The sequence below is a fragment of the Ochotona princeps genome, chromosome 24 (genome assembly GCF_030435755.1).
Source record: "Ochotona princeps isolate mOchPri1 chromosome 24, mOchPri1.hap1, whole genome shotgun sequence".
Classification (NCBI taxonomy): Eukaryota; Metazoa; Chordata; class Mammalia; order Lagomorpha; family Ochotonidae; genus Ochotona; species Ochotona princeps.
In genome coordinates, this window is record NC_080855.1 from 9931943 (window position 1) to 9959517 (window position 27575).

The 27575-nt window shown below is 48.0% G+C and overlaps 1 protein-coding gene and 1 non-coding gene across 4 annotated transcripts in view; one reads left to right on the top strand and one right to left on the bottom strand.

Annotated features, from left to right (window-relative positions):
• Window positions 1–27575, bottom strand: part of ADCY9 (adenylate cyclase 9) — a 165865-nt gene that overhangs the window by 92797 nt on the left and 45493 nt on the right. For 2 of the 3 annotated variants that reach the window (XM_004586704.2, XM_058680987.1), the window contains exon 3: window positions 9779–11522. In XM_004586704.2, coding sequence (XP_004586761.2) covers window positions 9779–11522 — 1744 coding nt within the window. Of the gene's footprint in view, window positions 1–9778; window positions 11523–12743; window positions 12860–27575 lie in introns of those variants that run through there. The other variant, XM_058680988.1, reaches the window with a different exon arrangement.
• LOC118757827 (small nucleolar RNA SNORA64/SNORA10 family) lies at window positions 2878–2996 on the top strand. Its single transcript, XR_004995388.2, has one exon. It is a non-coding gene; the product is annotated as a small nucleolar RNA SNORA64/SNORA10 family (small nucleolar RNA).

The window sequence follows — 27575 nt, forward strand, 5'->3', positions numbered from 1 at the left end:
AACTGCAATGAGGTAGAGAAAGACCATAAAATCATTCCAATACACATCACGCCAGATGGAAAAGAGGAGTGGCTGGATGGCTGCTGCAAAAAGCTGCTGCTGGGAGCAGTGTCCCTCAGAGGGGAAATCTCTGGACTTGAGTCTTCTAGAATCTTCCACAGCCATCCTGACGATGGGGGTTGGCTGTACCACTCAGTCTATAAACTGATAATCAACACTGGCATTTAGAATTTCTTCTTTCTGTTGGCTTTTTTTTTTTAACCACTATTTACCTACACTCATGGGTACCTGTTCCTTAGCAGGTATTAGTGGGAAGATACCGCAGAAAGAGACACTGCACTGCTCCGTAACTGTCAATTCTAAGAATGCAAATTAGAGCTTCCAAGGAGTGAGGATGTGCACGGCATTCCTTCTATGACATTGTGTCTTCTTATAAACACACATATGCTATTAATTTTCTTTTCAAGACAGAAGAGGGTAAACTTTAGCTCAATCTCTCTGAAGAAACACCCCAAACAAACAGAATTAATGAGATTTTAATACCCATAATTTTTCCATTCCTTGAAAGTGTTACTAAATGGGTATAAAAGTTATCAGAGACTGTTGGGGCTGGGGAACAGCACTGGGGCCAATGTAAAGGGGCTCCTGAGGGCCCAAGATGGGACAAGTTCTGCATCAACGGTATCAGTCTGTGACAAGTAAGACCCAAGAGTTTATACTGATTCCTGAGTAAAGCCACTGCTCAGCTTTGGGGGCTGTGAAGAAATCAACTCGGTCTGAGAAGTGATATGTGCAGGGAAAGAAGCCAATAACACATCCATCTCTGAAGTCAAAGCTCCTGTGACCCCGAGATACATGGTGACCTAGAGCACTTGGTGCACTGGAAACAGCCCAAGAACAGTGTGCCACTGAGGGGAGAGTCCCCAGGGTCAGTAACAGCAGCTAAGGAATCTGATCCCAGCATTTACTCACTCAAGCCTTACAATGAGTCTGTAAGACAGGCTGCTAGTGTTTTCCAACATAATCCTTTGGGTTTCAACCCTGTTCCATCACTTAGGAGCTCTCTCTGGCTGTGTGATGACTGGTATTTTCTTAACCTCTCTGTGCCTCATTCCCCTCACCCATAAAACAGATGGTAAGAAGAGCCCCTAGCTCCCAGCCCCGTTTCTACACATTTGGTACATCTACTGCCTATTCGTTTAGAAGTTTGTTTGATTTGTGTCTCCTTCCCCTTCTCTAGGCTGCATACTCCACAGGCCAAAGCCAAAGCCTTGACTCTTATCTCCAGAACCCAGTCCAAACCTCACAAATCATTATGAACTCACTCAATACTGAATAAATGAATTTACAGTACAATACAGTAGAGCTGAGTAACCGCTCTAGTTCAACCCTCTACCAATACCTCCAGAGACACAAAGTGAAAGATATGTCCATAATTCCTCAATGATCAAAGGCTACATCATCTTAAGTACCTTAAAGCCTGAATGGCCCGAGAACAATGCTGCCTGGGCTCCCCAGGGTTTTCTGTACAGAAACTGCCAAACTTGCCAGCTACAGTTTAACCAGGGCAAGATGTCAGTGTTTTGTGTTTCAGACACTTGCCCTTTTTAACTGGATAAACTGACACAATCACAGTCCCCAGCGTATTCTGTATTTCAGCAAGAAATTATACAAGGTGTGTACCAAACAAGAGTGTAGAAAAAAAAATCTTTTACTGCAGTACATGACTCACTCACATGGAAGAGCTGGTTCTTACTTGGGGCCATTGAATCACTAGTGTTTCTTTGGATTTTCTTATTAGATTCTCCCAACATCACTATGCCAGAGGTTCTGCCATTCCTATGAACTGCAGAGTCTTCAGGTAGCTTGCCCAAGGCCCCACAGCTCAGAAACTACAGAACCACAGAACTGAATCCTAACGTATCAGAAATCAGAATCCACGGGGCCTACATTATGCTGCGGTAGGTTAAAACATCCATTCAAGTCCCAGTTCCACTTCCAATCCAGCTTCCTGCTAACGTGCCTGGGAAAGCAGCATATGATGGCCCAAGAACTTGGGCCCCTGGCACCCACCCACATAGAAGACCTAGATGCAGTTCCAGGCTTCTGGTTTCAGCCTGGCCCAGTGCTCCTCCCCCACTTCCCTGTCCCTCCCTCTCTCTGTAACTCTGTTTTTTAAATAAATACACAAGTCCTAAAAAAAAAAATCTATGTACCTAACCACTAAATCATATTGCTAAAGAGTAAAACCCTTCAAGAAAAATATACAAAGTTGATAGTCTTCATTGTGACCTCTGTATACCAGCAACAGATATTCGGCAGCATCACAAAGGATTTTCAAGAATTGGATTTAAAAAAGAAGAAGCAACTGTACCAATTAAAGTCACTTTCTGCTTCTACAGTAAGTATGAAATGCCTGTCATTAGTTTAGTCTGAGCTGTTTCATGTGAACACACTAGTGTTCACTGGGTGATACACACAAGTCTTCCCATTTCACGGCCCAGGGGAGCAGTTCTCAAAGCGAGTAATGTCCAGGCCCGTGCAGGGTGTCTGTGAGGGTAGTCTTCCCTGCTACGATGGTTAAGCAGTTGCTGGGAACATGCACACGGGCTGCAGTTGCGACTCTGCAACTTGGCATGTACTCGGTTGCTCTGCATGTCTCTCTGCCTTTTAAATAAATAAATAATGCTTGAGCGCTACTTTCATACTAAGACTAGAACGTTATTTGCCTTTTTTCCATGTTGACACATGTGGTGATGATGCAGAAGTAACAGTGGGTAACACTGCCAGTGCCGTAAGCCAGGGTGCACCAGCGGACAACGTGCTCCCAGCCACCGCACGTTCGCCAAAGGAAAAATCAGGCAGTGCCTCCTGAGAACATCTTCGGTGTAGTTTCACTTGCGTGACTTTCATAGTGGGGAGAAAGGGAAAGCATATTTTTGGGACTTCAGATTGGCCTCATGGTGGCCTCTATCTCCTTGAGATGTGCAGCAGGCCCTGGGTGTCGATGCCATCGTGGACAACGGGCCATTTCAGGTGGTCTCTTCACAGCCATCTGTCGCCATCGGGAACTTCATAATGGTCATGTCAGCCTGGCTGCTGAGTGCTCCAAGGACATAGCTACTGGTATCCAAGAGGGTCACTAAACTGACCAAGCTCTCCATTGCATCCATGAGCAAAGGGTACTGAGGGGAAAGATAGGCAAGCTCCACACTGTGCCTTGCAAGGGGACAGGTTGCTGTGACTCTGCCCCTGACCCTCATCCCAACCCCCACAAGCACGGGCATCCTCTCAACCCCTGTGCCCAAGAATCTGCTGTCGATGGATGGCACTGGCAGCTGCACTGCCGCCCTAGCGACTTTCCCCATGCCTATTCAGAGGCTCTCTTGGAGGCTTTTCAGATCTCTGATCCCCCAACCTGAGGACAGTCTCCCTATCCGGAATTCCCTGACCACCAGGTAAAGACGCCCACACCACAGCACCTGGGCAGAGGACCCAAGCTCCAGGTATACCTGCAACACCGGCTGTTTGCGCAAGAAAAATAGGGTGAATCAACCATGTTTCTAAAGAAAGAATGAGCTTGAGGAAGCTATAGAATTAATAACAGTATTAAGTCTCAACCCTGGGTATGTGTCCTGTATTACAAAAGTCTGTAAAAGAAAGGGGAACACATTCCCAGCACGCTAAAGTATAATAATGGTTTTCAGGAGAGTCAGCTGTGTAACTGTTTGGACTGCAAGTTGAACCAGCCGTTTTATTCATGGAGGTAGACCATGGCCATTTAGACTTGAGCACTGGCGGACTGTCCTGGAAAAATTACATCAAGGAAAACAACTGACAGTATTTGTTGTTGATGATAAATTAAAATTTTAACAAAAAAGTTTGGAAACTTCATATCAACCACTGTGAAATGTGAAATCACCATCCATCCAAAATTTAAAGATTTTCCTGATGTCAGCCTGTGGAACATCTGCATAACTTACGAAATCAATATTTTCCACATGACCAAGGCACAATGCTATAAAATCATACCTGGGTAAGACAGTCACTTAAAAATGCATTGGAGCTTAACATCACGGAGTACAAAACACTGATAATAGGATTTTTAGTTTCCATGTTGTAACTGACCATTAAGAAACTATCCCTTTTTTAGTGATGGGGCAGTACCAGAAAAATATATCCACAATTATCTAAGAAGGCTGTTAGAATGCTCCTCTATTTTCCAATTATGTATCTCTAGAGAGCCATATTTTCCTACACATTTTTCAAGGTACTGTAACAGACTGAACACCAGTTAATCTGATATACTCAAAATCATTAAAATGATAAATTTTGATAACTTTGAACTCAGAACTTATTAATTCAAATATTAAAGGAATTTGCAAAAATGTAAAATGATGCATCTCTACTCAACAAATTTCTTTCATATCCTCAAAAAGGTATTTTTATAAAAAGTTATGTATGTTAATATTTTGAAATGAATTAAGGAATTTTTTTATTTACATTTTTGAAAAGCAGAAAGAGAAAAACTGAGACAGACTGTCTGAGAGGTTGTCCACCCACTGATTCACTCCCCAAACGTCTGCCATGGTAAGAACCAGGCCAGACTGAAGCAATGAGCTTGGAGCTCAATCTGGGTTCTCCACATGGGTGGTAGGGATCCCAATACTTGGGCCATCACTACGGCAAGAAACTAGAATCAGAAGTGGAGTTCAGACTAGAACTACACACTCCATATGGGATGTAGGGATCCCAAGCAGCATCTTCACCATAGCCAAATACTATGCTCAATTAAGGAAACTTTTTAACCTCTCAGTTTGTTGCAATTACTAATATTATATGTTATAAATTAGTAGGTTTCTCAAGCAAAAACTATTTAGCTGCTCCATTAATGTTTAGGAGCATAAATGGCTCTAAAACCAAAAGATCTAAGAACCACAGCTTACAAAAAGTCTCTTGTGCTAGCTATAGCCTTCCCCAACTACTCCAGTCCCAAGACTTCATGCCATTCTCGAACCCCTTTGTGCTCACCAGCCCTCTGCCCTGTGGGCCAAGGCCACTGCCAATGGCACAGTGCCTCTGCTGCCACCATCAACTTTTAGGGACTTCAGGCTCCTATCTAAAGGACTGAGCATCTTCCCTTAATTCCCTGGAGTGGGTGCCAGACATCTGTCACAAGAATGAGGCTAAAAATGGTTGGAGATAAACCACAAGTCGATGCTCAAAAGCTGTGAGTTTCTGCAGTGTAGTCTCTTTTGCCAAAGCTGACTCGGGCTTGGCTACAGATTGGCATGGCAGGCAGAGCTCTTACCCAGTGCATTAATGAAACTGGCAAGAATGTTCCTCCGGCTGTTCTAGGGAAAGCTAGCCCTCCCCGGACCCTTCCTCGGCCAACAGTGGCCCTGGCCATCCACCAAGGCCAACCCTCTCTCTGACATGGTTCAAGTCCTCCACTTCTGCTCTACAGCAGCTCCTGGACCTGGCCAGTTGAGTTCACACATCAGCTGCCTTCCTGCTTCAAATACTGCCACCTCTTCATAAAAATTCCTTTCAATGACACTAGTTCCTGTTGGAAAAGATCTTTAGGTGTCTCATATGCAAAGTACAAAGGCATGTCTAGAGACAAATGGACAACATGTCATTCATGCCAGCTCTTCCAGCGCTCCCTCTTGCCCCAGGGAGACTGGGCCTCACAAGTCTAGGGATGATCATACCTTACAATTCCGAAATCCTGAGAGAAATACCATCCACCAATGGAAAGAATTTAAGCATAAATATGCTCACATGTGCACACAAACTCATGTGTGCACACATGGAAAATTCAGTATTTTCTCTTCTGGATATTACTGCAAAGCGAAGTACAAAGGTGACACTGGCCAGAAGAGATAGAAACACAAATGCAAGCTAACCAGGCTATCTAGTAGGTTAGAAACCTGAGACTTCTTCCCTTAGTCTATTTTTCTCTTTTAGTATTTCCATTTCTTAGCAATGCCTGAAATGATTACCCTCTTTCCTTCCTATTCGACCAGTAATTCAACAAACTTTCTCCCTGTCTTTGCCAAAGGTTAATTCCTCACCACAGCTTGTCTTCAGAATTAGCAGCGATGAGTGCATTACTGAAAGCCATGTAATTTGGTCCCCAAACTGTCACAGTGGCTGTTTCAGCACCTACTCTGTCAATTCCACAGCTGTCTGCTGCCTCCTATCCCAACTGTTGGGCCATGGTCTCTACTTCACCCCATCTCTGCCACTCACTCGCTACCCAAGAGGCTGAGTTTCAGTGCGTACAAGAGACCAGGCTCAGGAACTCAGGTCAGCACAGAACTCCCAAGAAGGCACACTGAGCTGTCAGCTAACAGCCCCACAGTGGCAACAGTGACATGCTGAAGTGGGGACTACTATCCAAGCCAGAATGGCAAGTAGGGGAAGCACCTGAGTGTGCAGCTGCACCAAAACCGCCACCTGACCAGGGTCCTTGGGCCCACACCGAAGGACACAGGGAGCCCAGACTTCCAGCTTGGGACAGGTGTCATCAAAGGCTAAAGTACAAAGTGCCTCCACCCTCTGCCAGACTGAGGAGTAGTCCCAAAACTCAGCAGGAATGCTTCTAAGTGCCACCTATTAGGAAAGGCCAAGTGTCAGCCTCAGAGGTGGCCACAGGGTCCAAACACACTATCAGTGAGCCCCCGCCCCCAGTACTAGAAAATCTTTGTTTTAAAACCCTGCTGGCACTGCGGTCAGCAGGTGGAGCTGTCACTTGGGAAGCTGGCTTCCCATGTTGGAGTGCCGGCTTGAGTCCCAGTTGCGGAGATCTGGGAAGTGAACCAGCAGATGGAAGACCTGTGTCTCTCTCTGCCTGTCAAACAAAAGGGAGGAAGGAAGTCAGCTGTAACTGAATCCAAGTACTCTGATATGGAATGTAGTTGGTTTCATCCTCACCAAACGCCCCCTAAAGCTGATTTTACTGCTACATACACCTGTCCCATACTCTCCACCACCATTGCTGTTACCATAATTCAGATCACCCTACCTGGGATTTATTCAAACAGCTCATCAATTTCCAATCTCACATCCGTGCAACCACATTCCATAGGACTAAAAGAGCAAGCTTCTAAAACCGCACATCAGGTCACCTAAGGCTCATGTATTTTTAATCCCATGCACGGCTCCCTAATTCCCACATGCCCACAGCCTTTCCTGTCCTGATGAACTATGAACAACTGCCAACCCCAGTGAGAAACCAGCCTCTGCCACACTAGGCATGCCCCATCCCATGTCCTTCCTTTGTCTGACTAGACAGCCACAGCTTGATCTCAGGATCTAAGCTCAAATACCCACAGCTCGGGAAAGCATCCCAACTCTCCCACATATTCTGTGACATTTGCAATTGAGAGCTTGCTGAGGTCAGGATGGTCACCGATACATCTGTACATCCACAGTGCCAGGCAGGAATAGTAGGCGGACCATAATGATCTTGGGAAGCGTGTGTAAATTTGCAGAAGTAATTAAACCTCACCCGCCCTTCCTCTAGACCAGTTCAGATAAATCAGACAGGAACTGCCAGGCTAATTCTAGAATCCCTGCTCAGACAACTGATGCAGAGTCCTCCTCTACTAGGCAGTTTTTCACTCTATTTTCAGAAAAGGGGAAACAAGGTAAAGACAGAGGCGAGAACAAACCTTTCACATGTAAGCTGGACCATGTGCATGAAAGGACCCCCGCAGCTGTGCCCGCAGCTCATCCAGCAGCCTGCACAAAATCCCAACAGCATCAAAGAAGGTCCCGAAGTTGCAGATATTTTCTATCTCTGGGATCCTGCCCACAAGGTCCTCAGAATTAGCTGAGGAAAACAAAAGCCCCCCTGTCAGGGAGACAGGAAACACCACATTCAAAAAATCAATGGCTCAAGTAAGCTTCCCACCTTTAGAGATACACAGTGTTACAGATTTAAGGAAAAGTTTAATTTAAACCAAACTGACACTAAATAAGCAAGAAAAAACAAGTTCACTTGGGCGTTTTTTTCAATCAACATCTTTGAGACCCTCAATCTGTGTTTTGTTTTGTTTTGATTTGTTTTTTAATGACCAATCATTCAACAACAGTAACTACACTTGCTGTTATTTTTGGAATTCAAACAATACACATGACCAAGTGTCAACTTAAAAAAACACTCTATCAGTGCCCTTCTGCCCAACAGGTTTAATTTAATGTAGCACATGCATCCCAGTTCTGCTCTCTGCCATTGCTCTGCAATCCCTGAGAACAGGGCTCAAACCACTGGGACCTGAAGATGCCAAAAGGACAAACAGGAGTTGCATCCGCTTATACTCCACCTTCAGGCTCAAGAGCAGGTGGCCACCCTCTTAAATAGAAAGACACCTGTTACAACAGAATTTTCCAGTGAACTGCAAGATGTGGCTTCCAACGTCGTTGACACAGCATTTAAAGCTCCTGAGGTCAAAGGAACTTCTACTGTACCAAGAAAATTAATACCATAAAGAAAAACAGGAAAAGAACAAAACATCCTTGTCAGACAATAATAAAAACAAAGAAATACAAAATGATGGGGAGAACTCAGATCACAAATCAGAGAAACAAGATGCCCATTAAGCATGTGGGATTACTTCAAAGCCAAAAAACCTACGCAAGCTCCGGCTGTCACTTGCTGTCTCTGGTTTAAACCATTAGCTCTCCTCAGAATTCCTGCTGGAGGAGCGGTTGAACTGCAGTGTGTGAGCACTGCAGAAAGACAACACAGCTTTACAAAACAGGCTTCATAAAGTAAACGCTATTTACCTCTATGTACTTTCAAAGCAGATACTCCCCCTCAATGTGTAAGATGCTAGTAAGACAAAAGGACTGTTTAATAGAGGGTAGGAGAAGACAAGAAATGTAGTAAGATTACTCTGAATCCTCCTTTTTGGCCCCATTTATTCTTACATCGCTTCCCAGACCCGAAAGATTTTTGCTACCTATAAATTTTTTAAAAAAAAGAAAAAGAAAAGTAGCTAAGTAAAAACATCAAGAATATCAGTAACACCCTCGTTTGGGTACATTTCTCACTTTCGAATCGCTTGGTGGCTTGAAAAGTTGAATGTTCTGAAACACTGGAGTCTGTGTGGCAAGACAAACACTATCATAACAAGGCATCATTACATAGATGAAAGTTGAAAGCTGCAGCCACAAATATTTTGTAAGAGGGACAGGGGGCAGCAAGAAGCAGCAAAACGCAGCGTGCACTTCCGTCCCTTCCTGAGAGCCCAGCAGGGCAGAGTCCTTGTCCTATCCCTGACAGAGGATACGCAAAGCACGGCCTAGAGAAAGGAAAGGTTCACTTGTCACTTTTTTTCCTTCTAACGAAGACACAAAGAAATACTTGGATGGGACTGAGAGGTGACCAAGCGAACTGCCAAGGTGATTTCTTTCAAGTGCTAAAAACTTCTAATTGCTGCTGAAGAGCCTGATGCCCCCCAACTCCCCCAGATTTCAGGGATCAGCAGCGGCAGCAGCAGCAGGCACTGGAGCCCTCCTTCCAAGGGCCTCGTCTGGGTCAGCACTAACTCGGCGTCCCTGTCTGCAGTGTGCAGTGTGAACAGACCTGGGATATCTGACTCACTGGGGAACAGTCACGCTGTTTCCAAGACCTGCCCCCTGGGAAGGGTATCCTGAGACAACCGAGCCACCTCTGGACACCAAGGCTGAAAAGACAGAATTTTTTTTTTAACGTGTTACAAACAGGATCGGGGAATAACATGACAAAGCAAAGAAACGCACATACCTTTCAGCTGGTCAGCCACCACACTCTGGCCTAGGCGTTCAGTGACTTTGCCATCTTCCATTTCGTACCGGTCATCTAAGTACTTTGCGGTTGCTTCAGAAATGTGGACTTTGCCTGCCACTCCCAGTTGCTCCATGAGGTTGGCCAGATTTACATCATTGGACCACACATCAAATTTGAACCTCCTCATGCCAAGTATGCCACACAGGACAGTCCCCGTGTGGACCCCGACGCGCATGTTCACCATTTCCTTCTTCTCCTGGCAGAACTGCTCAATGGCTTTGATCATGCCCAGCCCCATCTCTATACAGCAGTAGGCGTGGTCGGCCCGGGGCTCGGGGCACCCCGCCACGCAATAGTAACAGTCTCCCAGAGTGCTGATTTTCTCGCACTTGGTCTCCTCGCACAGCCGGTCGAAGCGGCCAAAGAGATCGTTCAGGAGGCCCACCAGGGCGTGAGCAGATTTGTTGGCACTCATCTTGGTGAATCCCACGATGTCCGCAAACAAAATGCTGACCTCTTCGATCTGCTGCATCTTGAAAGGGCGGAATGCTATGGGAGCCTTCTGGATGGAAGACTTCTTCTTCCTGTTCTTGGGGCTCGAGGTGGCATGCCTCTTGACTGAGTTCTCGCTCTCTTCGTCACCCTGCTTCATCAGGTCGTCGGCTATGATCCTCGGCATCACGGAGTGAATCATCCGCTCTTTGAGGGCTTTTTCCACCTCCAGGTCTTTCCCATGCATGATGGACTGCCCCACCTTCAGGAAGGTGCTCCTGGACCTCACCTGGGACATGATGAACAGGTGGATCCCGATGGCATGGATGCACAGGTGCAGCAGGGCCCTGCTCAGCAGCTCCCAGTGCAGGGCTGGCACGGCAGGCCAGGGGAAGCAGCTTTCGTCCCGGAAGTGGTACCCCAAGGTCTCAAAAAGCACGGAATAGGCCACCCCCAGAAACAAGCTCAAGTACAAAGGTAAGTGCATGACGGTGTAGAGCAGGAAGAGCACTTCAATGCACATGGAGAAGCTGCCCACTTGGGATAAGCACGCGTCTGCGGGCCTGGCAGCGGGAGTGTGGTTGGAGCCCTCAGTGTGTCCTGAGAGGGGCGTCCAAACCTGAAACTGGGCGGCCAGGGTCAGGGCGAACACCAGCAGGGTAAGAACCAGCGAGGTCCACGCATAGTGCCGGGCGTACAGCTTGGTGAAGGTAAACAGAAAGAAGCCCACGCACGCCACAAGAAAGCACAGGGCGGGCGCCACCAGCACAACCAGCCTGGATCTCATGTGCACGGCGAAGTAGATGCTCCAGAGCAGGCAGGCGAAGCCTATGTAGAAGAGCGCGTACCGGAAACGGCGCTGGGTCTGCGGGAAGCAGCGCTCCAGGCAGGCCTCCTCCAGATTCACAGAATCAAACTTGGGGTCCCACCAGCGGCTCGAGGCCCTCTCGAACAGCTGCGGCAGCTTCTTGTGCCGTCTCAGGCGGCCCCCGCCACTGCCGCCGCCGCCCACTCTCCGGGGAGCGCCACCGGAGTCCCCGGAACTGCTGCAGCTGGAGGAGATGCTGTACTTGCAGTGCTTGGGGTGGCTGTTGGAGGACAGCTGTCTGGGGTTAATCTTGACCCTCACGCTGTTGCTGTCGCCGCTGGAGTCGCAGCTCACCTCGGTGCTGTGGTGATGCAGCAGCTGCTGGTGGGGCGGGGAAGCCATGTTGCGGCTCTCGGAGCCTCCTCGGCCGGTCTCTCGTACCTGTCGGTGGAGCGACCGAGAGTTAGGGTCGGCGTCGGGACACACACACATACACACACGCGTCCCCGGGGGCACATCCGCAGCGGTGGCGGCAGCGCCGGCGAGCGCCCCGGAGAGGCACCGTATGATGACAACAACTGCCCGGCGAAGCGAACCAAAAAAGCCCCGCCAGCTGCCCTCCCCGGACGAGCGAGACCCGTTTCAGGACCGACCTGGAAACCGGGATCCCGCGGCCGCCCCTCAGTCCGGCTCCCTGAGGTGCTCTGGCCACTCGGGGCGACCGGGTGAGGGGGCCTCAGCGTGGCTCCAGCGGCTGCTCCGCAGGGAAGTTCAGCCCTGAAGCGCTCTCGGGGTTCGCGAAAACAAGTCGGCGGGCGGCGGGCGGCCCCTCATCCCGCACCCCAGGCGCCGCTGCGTCAAAGGGGCGCGCGGGCCGGTCCTACGGCTTTGGCCGCGTTCCTCTCCCTCCCCACCACCCCAACCCTCCCGGCGGCCGAGCTACCCCGGCCCGCCCTGCCCGCGGCTGAGGGGTGCGCCCCGGCCCGCGAGTCTGACGAACCCGCCGGGCGGGCCAAGCGGCGTCGGCGTGGCCCGTCTAGCGGGGCCTGCTGCCCACCGCCCCGCCGAGCACGCTGCCGCCTCGCGGGGGCCGCCGGAGCGGCGCGGGTCCCTTCGGCCGGGCGGCGGTGCGGGGCTGCCGCTGAGCCGGGCTCCCGCGACGCCGGCCGGGACGCCCGCCGCCGCGCCCACGCCCGGGGGCCGCCTTCCCGAGCTACGGATGCAGCCGCGGCCGCGCCCGCCGCCGTCCCTCCCGCGGCCGCTGCCTCATGTCGGAAGAGCGGCCGCCGCGGCCGCCACCATCTCCGGCCCCCTCCCCCTCCCGCTGTCACTGACAGACGCGCGCCCGCGCCGCCCCTCGCCCCGCCGCAGCGCGCACGCGCGGCCCGCGCACGCCGCCGACCCCGGGCGCGCGCAGGCGGCGGCGGCGGCGGCGGCGGCGAGGGAAGGGGGGCGCGCAGGGCTCGGGGCTGCGGGGCGGGCGTGCGCTCGGTTCCGCCCTCCGCCCCGGGTCGCGCCGCGCCCAGGCTGCCAGAGGCATCCGGGTAGGCGGAGACCACCTGCCCGGCCACAGGCCCCAGACGCCGGGGTGAAGAAAGAGCAGCAGCAGCAGGGGCGCAGCGCCTGGGAGATCAGGAATGTTCACGCATTCCCTCACCACACCTTTTGGATAAGTAGAAGTTTTCAACAGTTGGATTCGCCTCTCAGCAGTCAGCGCGCATCCTCCGTGGCATCAGGCGCCCCACCCTGAACCCCCTCAGGCCACGGCAGATGCTGCTGAGGGCCACCCCCTCCAGCCGTGGGCCCTTCTCCCCTGACTCAGGAACAACTGTTCTTTCCCTTTCCACAAATAAAAACTTTTCACAAGAGTCTGCTTTCCTTGCCCCATAAACACTGCCACGTGACAAACACAAACCCTATAAACCCAACGGTGGTGCATCCAGTGGAGCATTACCAGGAAGGAAAGCACTGACCCCTGCAAGGTGGATGAACCTTCAAAACTTCATGCTAAGTAAAAGCAGCCAGTCAACAACACACTAACTCCACTTAATGCTATTCACATGACATGTCCAGAACAGCTAACCCCACCAAGACAGAACACAGGCTAGTGGTTGCCAGAACCTGAAGGAGGAAGAACTGGGAAGGGACTGCATTATAATGGGTTTACAGTTTCCTTTTGTCATCATGAAAAAGTCTGAAAGTAGATAGAGTTGGTCTTGGCGGCGTGGCCTGGTGGCTAAGGTCCTTGCCTTGATCCCATATGGCCGCTGGTTCTAATCCCGGCAGCTCCACTTCCTCTCTATCTCTCCTCCTCTCAGTATATCTGACTTTGTAATAAAAATAAAGTAAATCTTTTTAAAAAAAAAGTAGATGGAGTTGATACAGCATTATGAATTACATAGTGATTGCACAACACTCTGATATGCTTGATGCCACTGAATCAACACTGAAAATGTACAAAATAATAATAAAAGTGGGTCTGGCCTTGTGACATGGCAGATAACCCCACAACCTTGGGCCATCAGCATCCCATAGAAAGCTTCTTTCTTTCTTTTTCTGTCTCTCCCTCTCTCTCTGCCATTCCAGTGAGTAAATACTGTTTTAAAATGGTAAATGTGTTGTTTTCTGTATTTTACCACAGCCCAATGGAGGCCGCTAAAAGTAATACACTGTTGCTATGCCTGCCAAAAGTATATGGCTAAACCAATCATGAGGAAATATCAGATGAACCCAGATGGAGAAATATGCTACAGAGTCACCAATCAGTGCCCCTGAAGAGTATCAAGATCAGGAAAGACAGAAACTCCAGGGAACTGTCACTACGGGGGCATATAGCAACCAGATAGAACCCAGAATTCTGACTTGGGATGTGGAACAGAAAAGGACGGTTGGGGGAAAGCTGGTGACACTCACACAGTCTGAAGTTCAGTAAACAGTGCTGTGGCATTGTTAATTTCCTGGTTTTGATCTTTGTACTATGGTTATGTAAGACATTCACATTAGGGAAAGAGGGAGAGACTACAGGGTAACCCCCTGGCACATTTACAACATCTCTAAAATATTTCAAAATAAAAAGTTTTGTGTGTATGTGTGTATGCTTAAAATGACAGTAGAGCTCTGTTAAGCATCAGCTGTGTGCTGGGCACTCCGAGTATGTCTGAAACTGGGGTATTAACAGTGCACCAACATTGACTAAACGCATCCACCATGCCAGCAACTATTGGGCGCTTTCACTTGTGACCTATTTGGGCCTCACCGCAACCCTCAGAGGTAGATATTATTGTCCCTCATTTAGAGATGTGAAACCGGCAACTTAAGAGTAATGTGCCCAGAGTCCCACAAAGGCTAAGTCACGAGTTCAGAAGGAAACCAGATTACAGATTTCTGAAGCCACATCATGGCTCGGTATCACTGCCGTGAGCCTCACGGAAGGCAGTGCCACACCTACCTGCTCCTCCATCAGCCCCATGGTTTTCCACAGCTGCCACCATCCCCCTCCCCGCGACATCCTGCAGTGGAACACTGTGTACCTTACTTCCTGGGTCCCTTAAACAAGTTCTCCCGTCTGCTCGTGCCTTCCCCTCCTCACATCATTCTCAGTCCAACCACCATTTGTGGCGACTTCACCCTTGTGAGTGAGTCATGTTGGGTTTTAGGTAGGGTGATGATCGTGCTCACTGCTCAGATCCCTCCTGTGGGCACTGCAGCTGCATCCTCCTTTCTGATGAGGATCTCTAAGCTGCCAGGGTGCCCTGGACTCTGGGTGAGGGAGTCCCTCAGGGACTGGGCACATAGTGCTGGGTGCTACACACGAGGCCCTTGCAGAATGTGATGTGCCATCCCTATGCTTATGGGAACAGGGAAAGATGCCCTGAACAAGAGCCAGATTATGAGAATGGGATCAGTTGGGTTTGATGACAGCCTGACATGAGGAAAGAGTGTTACAAAAGGAGGTACCACATCCTCAGAATGCCAGGACCTGAAGTGGAATCACCAGAGGGTTCTAGCCTTTCTCCTTGACCCCAGAAAACATACAAGTGCCTGATCCCCAGAAGACACTGGGATAGTGCAATAACTTCCTCCAACCATACCATCTGGGTGCTGCCACATCGAAGGTTTTTCTCTGTGATGTCCACAAAACTCCCAAACAGAGGTTGTATGATCAGAATGTCTCCATACAAACTCAAAAAAAAAAAAAAAACCCACTGGAAAGCCTTGCCTGCCACAGTCCCTAACCCTCACCCTCCTTCACATGCAAGTTCACCTGATTGGGAAAGACCTGGCTCCAAGCTGTCAGAAGTCACACAGGGTGACAACATGACTGGCTCTGAGGTACTTAGCAAAACTGATGGAACTCTGGCCAGCTCGTTACACCAGTCCCTGAGGTCTTGGCTGTGCCTGAGTCAATTTTGCTTGTCAAGTGGACAACAAATTTGGGGAACCACCCATCAGAAAAATGGGATTCCTTGCTCTTATCAGACCATGCATCCTAAGTTTGGAGTCTGCTTTTCTTTAAGCGTATGAAAGGATAAGTTTGCAGTTATCTACTCACATTTTTTCCCCATCATTAATATCCTTGATCCTTATAGCCAGCCGTGAGTCTCCCTTCACATCAACATAGATCAGGCATCTTTACAAAGCAAAATAAGACTCATTAGAGAAGACCATTGAAATCCTCCATGATCCTGGCATAATCCATATAGCCACCTACACAGATTTTAAATCCTTCTGTGCCGTGGCAGAACCCAGGATCTATTCAATGAGTGACCATGTGTGGGAATTGGAAGACAGAAGAAGTGAAGTAGTTCAACGCTCCATCACCTTTAACAAGCAGAAGAATATGAGTTGGCAGCTCTTCTAAACCTATACTTACTAGTCTCCAGTTTGAACCTAGATATAGATTATGTGACCACGTACACTGATGCATGATTCTACATGAGCAGGGAAGGTAAGTCCCTGGGGAAAAACACATTTTTTAAAGTTAGGACACACTGGATGGTGGCCGCAGAAAGATGAGCTTGAATGAAGACTCTGAGTAAAGCATGGTGTCTGCCACTTCAACTTTTTAAAAAAGATTTATTCTATTTTTATTCAAAAGGCAGAGAGAAGTAGATTCAGAGAGTTTTTCCATACACTGGTGCAGTACCACCACCACGGTGAGAACTGATCCGAAGCCAGGTGCCAGAAGCCTCCTCCAGGTCTCCCATGTGGTTACAGGGTCCCGAGGACTTGGGCCACCCTCTGCTGTTTTCCTAGGCCATAAGCAGGGAGCTGGATTGGAAGTGGAACAGCTGAGACATGAACTGGCATCCATATGGGATGTCAGCACCACATGTGGAAGCTTAGCCTAATACATACACCATGGCCCCGGCCCCAAGCCACTCTGATTTGTCATCTGGTCCAGCTCCTGCCAGGCTGTTCGCTGGTCCTGGCTCACCCTGGTGAATGAGCATCAGAGCAGCTGTGCAGGAGCTGCACAGTGTGTTGAATAGTGTCCCCTTGAAACTCATGTCCACCAAGAACATCACAGAATGTGCCTTTGTTTACACATGCAAGAAGTGAAGATAAGGTCATATTAAATGCCAAGGGCTTTAAATCCAATGACTGGAGTCCTTGTAAGAGGAGAGAACATTAAGACACACGGGGGAGAACACAGCCATGGCAAGCCCCAGGAGAGATGTGAGTGATGCAGTCACCAGTCAAGAAAGCACAGAGCATTGCTGGAAGACGCCAGAAGCAAAGACCCTCGTCTAGAGCTTCCAACAGGAGTGAGCCCTGCTGACACCTTGACTTCATACTTCGGTCTCAGAACCATGAGAGAATATCTTTCTGTGGTTTTAGTCATTCGTTACACCGCTTCAAGGAAATGAAGATGAGTCTTCATTACAGCTCTGCGAGATGGTAGCCCACAACCAACACAGTGGGATGGCTCCTCTCACAATAGGGACACAGGAGGCGAAGGGCGCCAGCTCTCCCCAGCTTCACAGCACACTCAAACAATCCTCCAGTGAGCTAAATGCTGTAGAAGGCTCCCAAGGACACCACAGGGGATGATGATCAGCCCTGCTGGGGGGTGGGACAATCGGGTCATTTTTGTTTCAAGGGGCTACTAGGATCTGAGGAAACAAACACAAATTATACAACATTGTGCCCATCCTACAAACTTGAGTCAAGAGAAATGAAACAGCTCACCCCTGGCCGGAGGGCTTTTCAAGTGTCTTAGGGTGTCCCGGGTCAGTGCTGGAAGCTGCCCTTCTCCTTGTTGGTCCTCAGTCTAAATTCCAGTTTTCTTTCGAGAAGCTCCCTCTGTAGATATCGTAGGTCTGAGGTGTTTCTACACTGAATTTTGGCGTGTGTCTACTTTCATCTACTCTGCTGGACACTTACTAACCCTTTTCAGTTCTATTCATTCCTGGAAAATCTTCTGGAATTGTTTATTTCTAAATGTCCCCCTCTCTGCTCTGTTCTCTTCCTTATCTCTGTATGCTGGACTTCCTATATTTTTCAATCACTTTCTTTTTTTTTTTTTTAGATTTATTTATTTTTATTGGAAAGTCAAATATACAGAGAGGAGGAGAGACAGAGAGGAAGATCTTCCGTCCAATGATTCACTCCCCAGGCGGCTGCAATGGCTGGAGCTGAGCCAATTTGAAGCCAGGAACCAGGAGCCCCTTCCAGGTTTCCCACACGGGTGCAGGGTCCCAAAGCCTCGGGCCATCCTCGACTGCTTTCCCAGGCCACAGGCAGGGAGCTGGATGGGAAGCAGGGCCGCCAGGATTAGAACTGGCACTAATATGGGACCCTGGTGCGTTCAAGGCGAGGACTTTAACCACTAGGCCATGGTGCCGGGCCCTCAATCACTTTCTTGTCTCTACTTTCCATCTCTCTGATTTCCTTCTCTCTTTGACTTTTTGTTCAGCATTCTGAGAGACTTCCTCAACTTTGGCTTTGAGCTTTTTTTTTGTTCCATCTTTTTAATTTCCCTTCAAAAGTTTTACACGATGATTCTATTATCATGTTTTCACATCCAAGAGATTGATCCAAGTGTTTCACAGCATGTTTTTCTCATACCACTAATATCATTACTTCTTATCTCCTGGAAGATACTAAAGATACATTTTTTTTTTTTTTAGCTCTTCACATAGTCTCCATTTTTTTTTTCTGGTTATTTTGATTCATTTCAAGTTAGAAACTTTCCTCACTCCCTGGTGAGTCTTGGCTGCTCATTCATAGCTGAGAGAAGATCATTAAAAAGTTGGTCAGACACTCTGAGCATATGGTGAGACTTCCAAGCTACAAGGTTCCCTGGTCAACAGTAGTTCACAGCCCTGGCCCCATGGCCAGAACTTGGGTTGCTTTTTAACACAGATGACCTGACCTCATCCTCAGAAATTCTGATGTAATCATTTGAGGAGAAGGCAGAGGAGGGGCACCAACAGGCATTTAAACCTTATCTGGTAATTCTAATGATCATATACTGCTTTAGAATGTTCCAGACAGGTCACATTATAGGGGATTTCCTCTACCTCACCCATGTCTGCCTGTATTCTTCCTAGGATAAGTCAGTTCTTCCAGAAAAGACTCTTGCAGTCTGTTGCTGCTCTGTTGAGAGGCGTGGAAGATTGAAAACCTCAACCTTGAGTGTCTAGACCTTTATGAAGCCTCGTTTCATCTTATCCTTCTGACTTTCATCCTGAACCAACTGTGACCATCACTGCAGACATTGCTGGGTCCACTGCAGTGTGTCTGCATACCTTCAGAAGTATTCGTCTATATTCACCATAGTACAATCCTATTAGGAGGATATAATCCCATGTTCGGCACATGGAAGTTACCAAATTATCACTAACACTACTCAAAAGTAAGTTTGTGGGCCTGGCGCAATAGCATAATGGTTAAGCTCCTCGCCTTGAACGCACCAGAATCCCACATGAGCGCCAGTTCTAATCCCAGCAGCTCCACTTCCCATCCAGCTCCCTGCTTGTGGCCTGGGAAAGCAGTCGAGGATGGCCCAAAGCCTTGGGACCCTGCACCTGTGTGGGAGACCCAGAAAGAAGTTCCTGGCTCCTAGCTTTGGATTGGCGCAGCACTGGCCATTGCGGCCAGTTGGGGAGTGAATCATCAGATGGAAGATCTTCCTCTCTGTCTCTCTTCCTCTCTGTACACATGCCTTTTCAATAAAATAAATAAATCTTTTTTAAAAAAAAGTAAGTTTGTGAGCCGGAAAACAATGACCACAATACCAATAAATAATATTTTTTTTTCAAACATAGAAATCTCCAGGAGAAAGTTTCTAGCATCATGAACAATAAGCAATACTTCAGGAGATCTAAAGTGTGACTCCAAGCAGTACACAATCAGCCCAGCTCTTTCTGGAGTGAGCTCTCTGCCATTAAAATTTATCCATCAGGTTCTGATGTTTCTACAAGATCCTTACACAAGCCATGATTTTTAAAAATGTCCCCATTGTAGTGGGCATTTGGTGTTGTGGTTAAGTGGCAATTAGAGCATCCATATTCCATATCAGAGTACCAGTTTTGAATCACAGCCCTGCTCCCGATTCCAGCTTCCTGCCAATATGCACTTGGGGAGAAAGCAAGTGGTGGCTTAAGCCCTTGGGTCCTTGCTACCCATATGGAAGACTGAGCTTGAGTTCCAGGTTCCTGGATTCAGCCTGGCCTAACCCTAGCTGTCGTGGAAACCCTAGCAAATGGAAAATCTCTTTCTGCCTCTGTCTCTCTTTCAAATAAATAGACAAAACTGTTCAATCACCATTACAATAATGTAGAGGGGTACTATTCGACAAGTGTCTCTCACATGCAGTGAGCAGCAAAAGTCCCTGCGAGATTCTAACATGTTTCCAAAGATTGCTCTTGACTGTCAACTCTTGTCCACACTTGAGGAATCCTCCAGCTCTAAGATACTTTTTGCTCTTGGGGATTGTAAGCCCACAGTGTTCTAGAAATAGTGTTCTCAGCTTGGATAGCATCCACATGCTCTTAGTCACAGCCATGAGACAGCTAGACTGGAAAGAGGAGCTAGTGTGTCTGTGTACCTCATTTTCTCCCTGGGTCCCTTGCTGTCTTGGTCATGGTTAGGCACAGGTCTTCTTTAACAATCTGTTGAGGGAGACACACATCTTTGAAATGAATTATGGGCATCACATAAAATGAGTCTTACTTCAATACTCTGAACCAGCCTGAGATGTGAGTTTTATCTTACAGCATGGAGCGGCTTCCAGAAAGGAGCTGAGCGAGGGCAGCAGGTGGAAACAGGACAGCTTCCCATTCCTCCCCTGCTGGAGCTTCATGAGTGTGGCACCACTGTCTTGTGAAAAGTATATTCCCAGAACACCTGATGCAGCCACACCCCAAGCATAAGTACAGAGTCGAATCAATAAATTAAATGTAGATTGGGGGTGGGGGACACCTGCCAACTCTTAGTGAGGGCACTATTGATCCTTTGCCCTTCCTGACCCAGGGCACTTATCTTCCTGCTAGGAGGGAACTCAAAGGTGATTACAACTGAGAATGGGATCAGGAGTTTCTCATAGTGACGTGAAGATCAAGTTTTCTTCTGCTTTTCCAGTGGTCCAAGGGGCGTCAGCCGTGACTGGAAACTGAATCCCTTCTACGTAAAACTACTGATCCTCAGAGTCTGCAAGTATCCCTGTAGTTCCTCCCGGATCAGCCCCCATGGGATCCTTAGAGATGCAGCTCTCTGCTATCCCACTGGGGAGAGAGAACTCCTCTCTGCCTCAAGGGACCAGTGAAAAGTTTCAACTCAGACGCAGAAGGACTGGCCAGGGCTTAACAGGTCTGTAAGTATCTTTAAGCCAACCTAACCTCTTTGGGCCTTTGTTCCTTGACAAAAAATAGATCTCTGACTTTAGGCTAACTCTGAAATGCTGTCAAGATGATCAAACTAGTTTTGTCTAGGTTCTAGGAACAGCACCTATGGACCAGAAGAATTTGTCCCCAACCCGACCCCAGCCATTCAAATAGATTAAGCCAATTCTGTAAGACAGTGATTGCACTTAAATAAAAAGCAACATCATAAATTGCTCAATACTAAAGATACATTTGAAATTAGAGGCTGGCATCATGTCACGGTGAGTTAAGCCGCTGCCAACGACATGGTCATCCCACCTGAGCTCCTGCTTAAGTCCCAGCTGTTCCACTTCCAATCCAACTCCCTGCTAGTATGACTGGTAATATATCTGGTAAAGCAGTGGAAGATGGGTAGGCACTTGGGCCCCTGTCGCCCATATAGGGGACCTGAATAGTGTACCAGGCTTCTGACTTCTGCCTGGCCCAGCTAGATGGAAGATCTCTCTCTGTCTCTTCCTCACTCCCTTTTTAATGCTGCCTTTTAAACAAATAAATCTTTAAAAAAAAAAAAGTGCTTTACATGAGCTTTCCTACATACAGTATTATTCAGCCTTACAAAGGAAAGAAATTCTGTCACATGCTACAACATGGGTGAACCTAGAGGACATAACGTTAAGCAAAGACACTAGTCAGGGCCAGCATGAGGTCACCAACATCTGACATGAACAGTAGGCCAATTTTTGACTGTTCAACTTCCAAACTAACTCCGTAATAACGGCCTGCAAAAAGCAGCAGTGGAAGATAGCCCAAGTGCTTCAGCCCATGTATCAATATGGGATGAAGCTCCAAGGTCCTGGCTCCTTGCTGTAGTCCTGCCCAGCCCTGGCTATTGTGGCCCTCTTAGGAGCAAACCAGCAGATACAGGAAGATGCCTCTTTCTCTATCTTTCTCCTCTCCATAACTCTTTAAAATAAATTAATTTAGACCCAGGTTTCTTCAGTAAGCACAGTTCAAATCCAGGGAGCTATGGAATCTTGGAAAATACTTCCTCACTCACTCAGGTGAAGTCAAGGCACGCCTACGACACTCAGGCACAGAGGCATCAGGTGTGGTTGCTGTGGAGCCGTGGGGCTTACAGTCCAGCAAGAGGCTTGCAGCCCTCCTCCTGCCTCTGAGTCTCATGGCATGCCTGTGGGCAGGAAGACAGGACAAACTGGCTGCTACAGATGGACAGACATGCTCACGGAAACCCTGGGCTACTGGGAATACCTCCTTGGAGGTTAAACCAGCCAGTACAGGGGCAGGTCTGGAATTCCAAGTTTCCTAGCCAGTGTTCTTTGCCCTGTCCTAAGAGGGATAGCTACCTACTGTTTAGGGTCACTCACTGTGTCTGGCATTATCTATTTGCTGTTCCCTTCAATCCTCAACCATCCTTTTAGGAAACCAAGGTTCAACCTTGCTTAATTTAAACTCAGGTGCATTGCTTGATGCACTTATGCATCATTCAATTTTGTTGCATCCAGTTGAACTGTACTTGTCCTTATTGGGTACTCAGTTTGTATACAAACAGACAAGAGGCTGGCTGGACTCTGAATTCCCAGGGCTGGGCTGGGCTGGGCTGGGCTGGGCAGGACAGTGCCAGGCAGGCCCAGCTTCCCAGCCTGCAGACTCTAGATTCGGGAATGTGCTAATTCCCTAGGGCTTCCATGACACATTACCACAAAACGGTGGCTTCTGACAGCAGAGGTGTACCCTCTGACACAAATCCGAAGGCCAAAAACCAAAGATCAAGGTGTCACCAGATCTTGGATCAGTGAAAACGGCAGCATTTCAGAGCTATCCAAACTACTTGGACAGAACCCTCAGAATATGTACACATTGAGATTCTGGGTTGATACAAGGTGGCGGTTCCTCATCCCTGGGTACTAGAACTTGTCCAAAGTCATGAGTGGTTCTCCCCTTCACCCAGGAACAATAAGAAGAAATAGCAAATTTGGAAGCAATGAGTTCACTAAATTTTCCCTAAATTTCAATCCTTCCCACCCTGATCAATCATGTAATCATTATTAAAAAACAAAATTTTTTAAAAAAATTTAAAAAGATGTCACCAGGGCCCTGCAGAGAGAATCCTTCTTCCTCTGAAGGCTGTGCAGGAAGACTCTTCCCCAGCCTCTTCCAGTTTCTGGGGATTCCTGCCTTTGCATGACTCAAGGCTGCAGGACTTCAATCTATGTCTCCAAATCCCTAATCTCTCTCTACCTCATTCTTTTTTTCTTTTTTAAGATTTATTTATTTTTATTGCAAAGTCAGATATATAGAGAGAGGAGGAGAGACAGAGAAATGTCTTCCGTCCGATGATTCACTCCCAAATGAGCGCAACAGCCCCAATCCAAACCACCAGCCAGGAGCTCCTCCAGGTCTCCCATGCAGGTGCAGGGTCCCAAGGCTTTAGGCCGTCCTCCACTGCCTTCCCAGGCCACAAGCAGGTAGGGGAGCTGGATGGGAAGCAGGGCTGCCAGGGTTAGAACTGGCACCCATATGGGATCCCGGCGTGTTCAAGGCAAGGACTTTAGCTGCTAGGCCAAAGCACCGGGCCCTCTACCTCACTTCACCTGAATATATATATATATATATATATATATATATATATATATATATATATATATATATATATATATCTGAAAGGCAGAGGGACAGAGAGAGAAAGAGAGCATGAATGTCCACAACAGCCAAGTCTGGTCCAGGCTGAAGTCAGAAATTCAGAACTCCATCTGAGGCTCCCAGATGGGTGCAGGGGTCCAAGCACTTGGGCCATCTTCTACTGCCTTTCCAGGCACATCAGCAAGAAGCCTTCAGAAGTAGGACAAGTAGTATTCGAGCTGACACTGGCATCCCATATAGGATGCTGGCCACAAAACTTAACTTGTTACACCACAATGCTGACCCTCCCTCTGCCTCGTTCTTAAATGGACACATACCACCAAGTTAATCCCATCTTGAGATTCCTGGACTAATTATATTTCAAATACTCTTTTTCCAAATAAAGCAACACAGACACCAAAGGCCAGGAACTGCACATATCTTTGGGAAGGGAGGACTAGTGAACCTAGAGGCAGCTTAGGCCTGCATCGTCACTGTGGCTCAGCACAGTTATTCCTGCCTCAACCCGCAGGCAAGCAGCGGGAGAGCAGCCTCAGCTCCCAAGGCCCAAGGCTGGGAGCAGGGTAGCATGCCATTTCCCAGGAAGCAAAGGCCAGCTCAGGGAGGTTGGGTGAGAAAGCCAAGCTGAGGGAGCACAGGGCAGTGTTGTTAGGACAAAACTAAAAATCACATTCCTCAGCTACTTAAGAAAGCGGAAATTGTGCTAATCACCTCCTCTGTTGCAGCCAGGCCACCGTGCCTGCCAGGGGCTAACTTTGTCTGACCCCTCAGACCAGAGCTGGACTTCCTCCTGATTTGTTATCAGCGGCAGCTGGAAAGGACCTGTGAGCCTACAGTCACAGAGACATTTGCGAGCCTTGCTTCTACACCAGAGACCAGCCTAGGACAGTGACTGTGTAAGAGTGATTCACTCACAGCATGGAGAGATGGCAGAGGATGTCAGACACCAACAACAGGTGATGCTGGCTACCACCTATACACACCCACTACCTGCTGCTGATGGGTAGGGCAGTGGCCAAGAGCAGAGATGGGAACACACCTCAAGGACCTGCAAGTTACAACAGTGCTGTGAGTCAGGGCCAGGGAGGTGCGCAGAGTCTTGCAGATTCTGATAGAGGCAGCAGAGCTGTGTAAGTGGCTGAAGCAGCAGGCATGCTGTAGTGGGACTGCCTGGCCTCAGACTGCAGCTCTGCAGCTCTCTGTGCCACCTCTGGGAAGTCACTCAAATTTAGCTCTCTGTAAACTAAAGACCAACAGATGGGGCTGTCAGGATGGCTCCATCAAAGCAGTCAGAGAAAGTCCACATTCATATTAACACAGTACCTATTGTGTAATGAATACTCAACCAACCCTCCCCCCTTACTAGAGCATCAAAGAAGGTCTGATAGCTAATTTTATGTGTCAGTTTGGCTGGCCATGGTACATCAGTCTAGATGCTTCTGTGAGGACATTTATAGATGCGTTTAACACCTGATCAGTCAACTGTGAGTTAAGGAGACCAACTTCTGTCATGTGAATGGGCCTTCTCCAATCAGTGCAAGACCTTAATAGATAAGGCGGTAAGAGTAGATATTAAATATTAAGACCCCCAACTGGGGGTCCAGTGTGTTGGCTCATTGGCTAAATCCTCACCTTGTAAGCATCAGGATCCCATATGGGCACCGGCTGCTCCACCTCCCATTTAGCTCCCTACTTGTGGCCTGGGAAAGCCTTGGGACCCTGTACCCATGTAAGAGAAGGGAAGAAGCTTCTGGATCCTGGCTTCAGATCGGGTCAGCTCCAATCGTTGAAGCCACTTGGGGAGTGAACTAGCGGATGGAAGATCTTCCACTCTGTATCTCCTTCTCTCTGTAAATCTGCCTTTCCAATAAAAATAAATAAAATTGTAGACAAAAAAAGACCCCCAACTGGGATGCTTGCATCCCATATGAGAGGGCCCAGGTCCGAGTTTCCGGTCTCTTCCTGATTCTAACTTCCTGTTAATTGCACTCTCTGGGAAGCAGCTGTTGATAGCTCAAATAATCATGTCTACACCACCCCAGTTGGGCCTGGCCTGACCCAGCACCCCCTGCCGTTAACAAGCTTTGGGAAACTATGACTCTTCTCTGCTTCCCTGTCTCTGTCTCTGTCTTTCTCCCTTTCAAATAAGTTAAATATTTAATACATTAAAAAAAAAAAAAAAGCTGAAGGTGCCTAAGGAAGAAGAGATTCTGCCTCTATACTGTCTTAAAAAAAAAAAAAAAAAGCTTTTTTCACCCACTTGAAGGCAGATTAAAGGAGAGAAAGAGAATCTTCCATCCACTAATTCACTCTCCAAGTAATCACAATGGCAAAGACTGTGCAAGCTCAAAGCCAGGAGCCAGGATCTCCATCCAGGTCTCCCACATAAGTGGCAACAGCTCAAGCTGTTGAGCCTGCATCCACTGCCTTCCAGGTATATTAGTTGGAAGCTGGGTCGGAAGTCAAGCAGTCAGGACACAAGCTGGCACTCCAACATGGCACCCTAAGCCTCAGCTTAAGTGGCTCAGTCACAAGGCCTGCCCCTCCAGGATACAGCATTTCAGTTCCCTGGTTCTCAAACCTGCCAGGCTGCCCATGGATTCTAGACTTTCCAGGCCTCACAATGACATGTGCCAATTCTTTTTTTTTTTTAATTTATTTATTATTTTTAATTCATTAATTACATTGAATTATGTAACACAGTTTCATAGGTACTTGGATGACATGTGCAAATTCTTTAAAACTGACACAGATATATAGATATACACACATAGATGGACCAGGGATAGATGGATGATTTGCCTATCTATTAACACATCCTGTTGGTTCTCTTTCTCTAGAGAACTCTAGAAACAGTAGGATTGATGTCCAGAAGTCACAAGGACAAATGTCCCAGCCAGAGTCCAAGGGCAGAGGCTGTGCCACAGAGGATATACAGACTGATACAGCACACAGCACAAGAGGAGATATCAGGAAATTGAGCAAGTGGCTTGGGCCACTCTGAAGACTCAGAAGCCATTTGGAAATCATTAAGATTTGTGAGGCAGAAAGCAGGTGCCCTTGTGAAAGAGCAAATCATGCAGAGTCCCTAAACTGCACCTGTTTCTGAAGTGGAGCCAGTTGGTTGCCTTGGCCAAAGGAGAAATCTCCTATCTCTTGACCAGGACAAAGCACCATATGCTCAGAGAAGCAGACTCAACCCTGCCTGATGTCAACACGACTCAAAGTCATGAGACACAAGAACCTGAAGTGAGGGGTGGGGGAGCACGGGATGGTCCTAGGGAGGAGCAGGTCTGTCTCGGGAGGAGGTTCTGTTGGAATCTGGATGTGGCTATCCTACACAGGGATCTGGAACATGCTGTGCCACAAAATAAACTCCTGCTCTGTTTCTGAGGCTGTTGATTCCATGGGCACTGTTGTCAAGAGGGCAGTAGCCTGCACACAGAAAGTTTTGAGAAGGCCTGCCAGGAGTCCTGCTCGAAGTCCTGGGCCAAACAGATATCACCACACAGAAGTTCCCAGAACCGACCTTGGTTGGTAAACCTGGCTCACGCAGGGCAGCTGAACAGACATCACTGGCCAATTCCCATGAAGAAACAAATAACCAGGACTTCCTTGCTGGTGACAAGGGGTTTCTTTCTTCTTCAACACAAAGAGCAAAGGTTATGCCTGCCCTTTCTAAATGGCTGGCTGCGATTATATCATATATTTGCACTTGTTCTTGCTTCTAATTATATGTCAAGATAGGACCAAGACAGAAGTCATCAACCTGGAATGTCAGGGCCAGCATTCCACTTCTGGCAGATTGGAGGCTTAACTATACTGAAAATTCCTTCTGCTCTAAAACATCTAAGAAAGAAAAAGAAAAGAAAAAAAACCCCACTTTTTCATTATAGTAAAATCTACATGATATTTATCATTGCAACTAATTTTAAGTTGTACAATCCAGTGGCAGTAAGAACTCTCACACTGCTATGGAATCATCAACGCCTTCCCTCTCCAG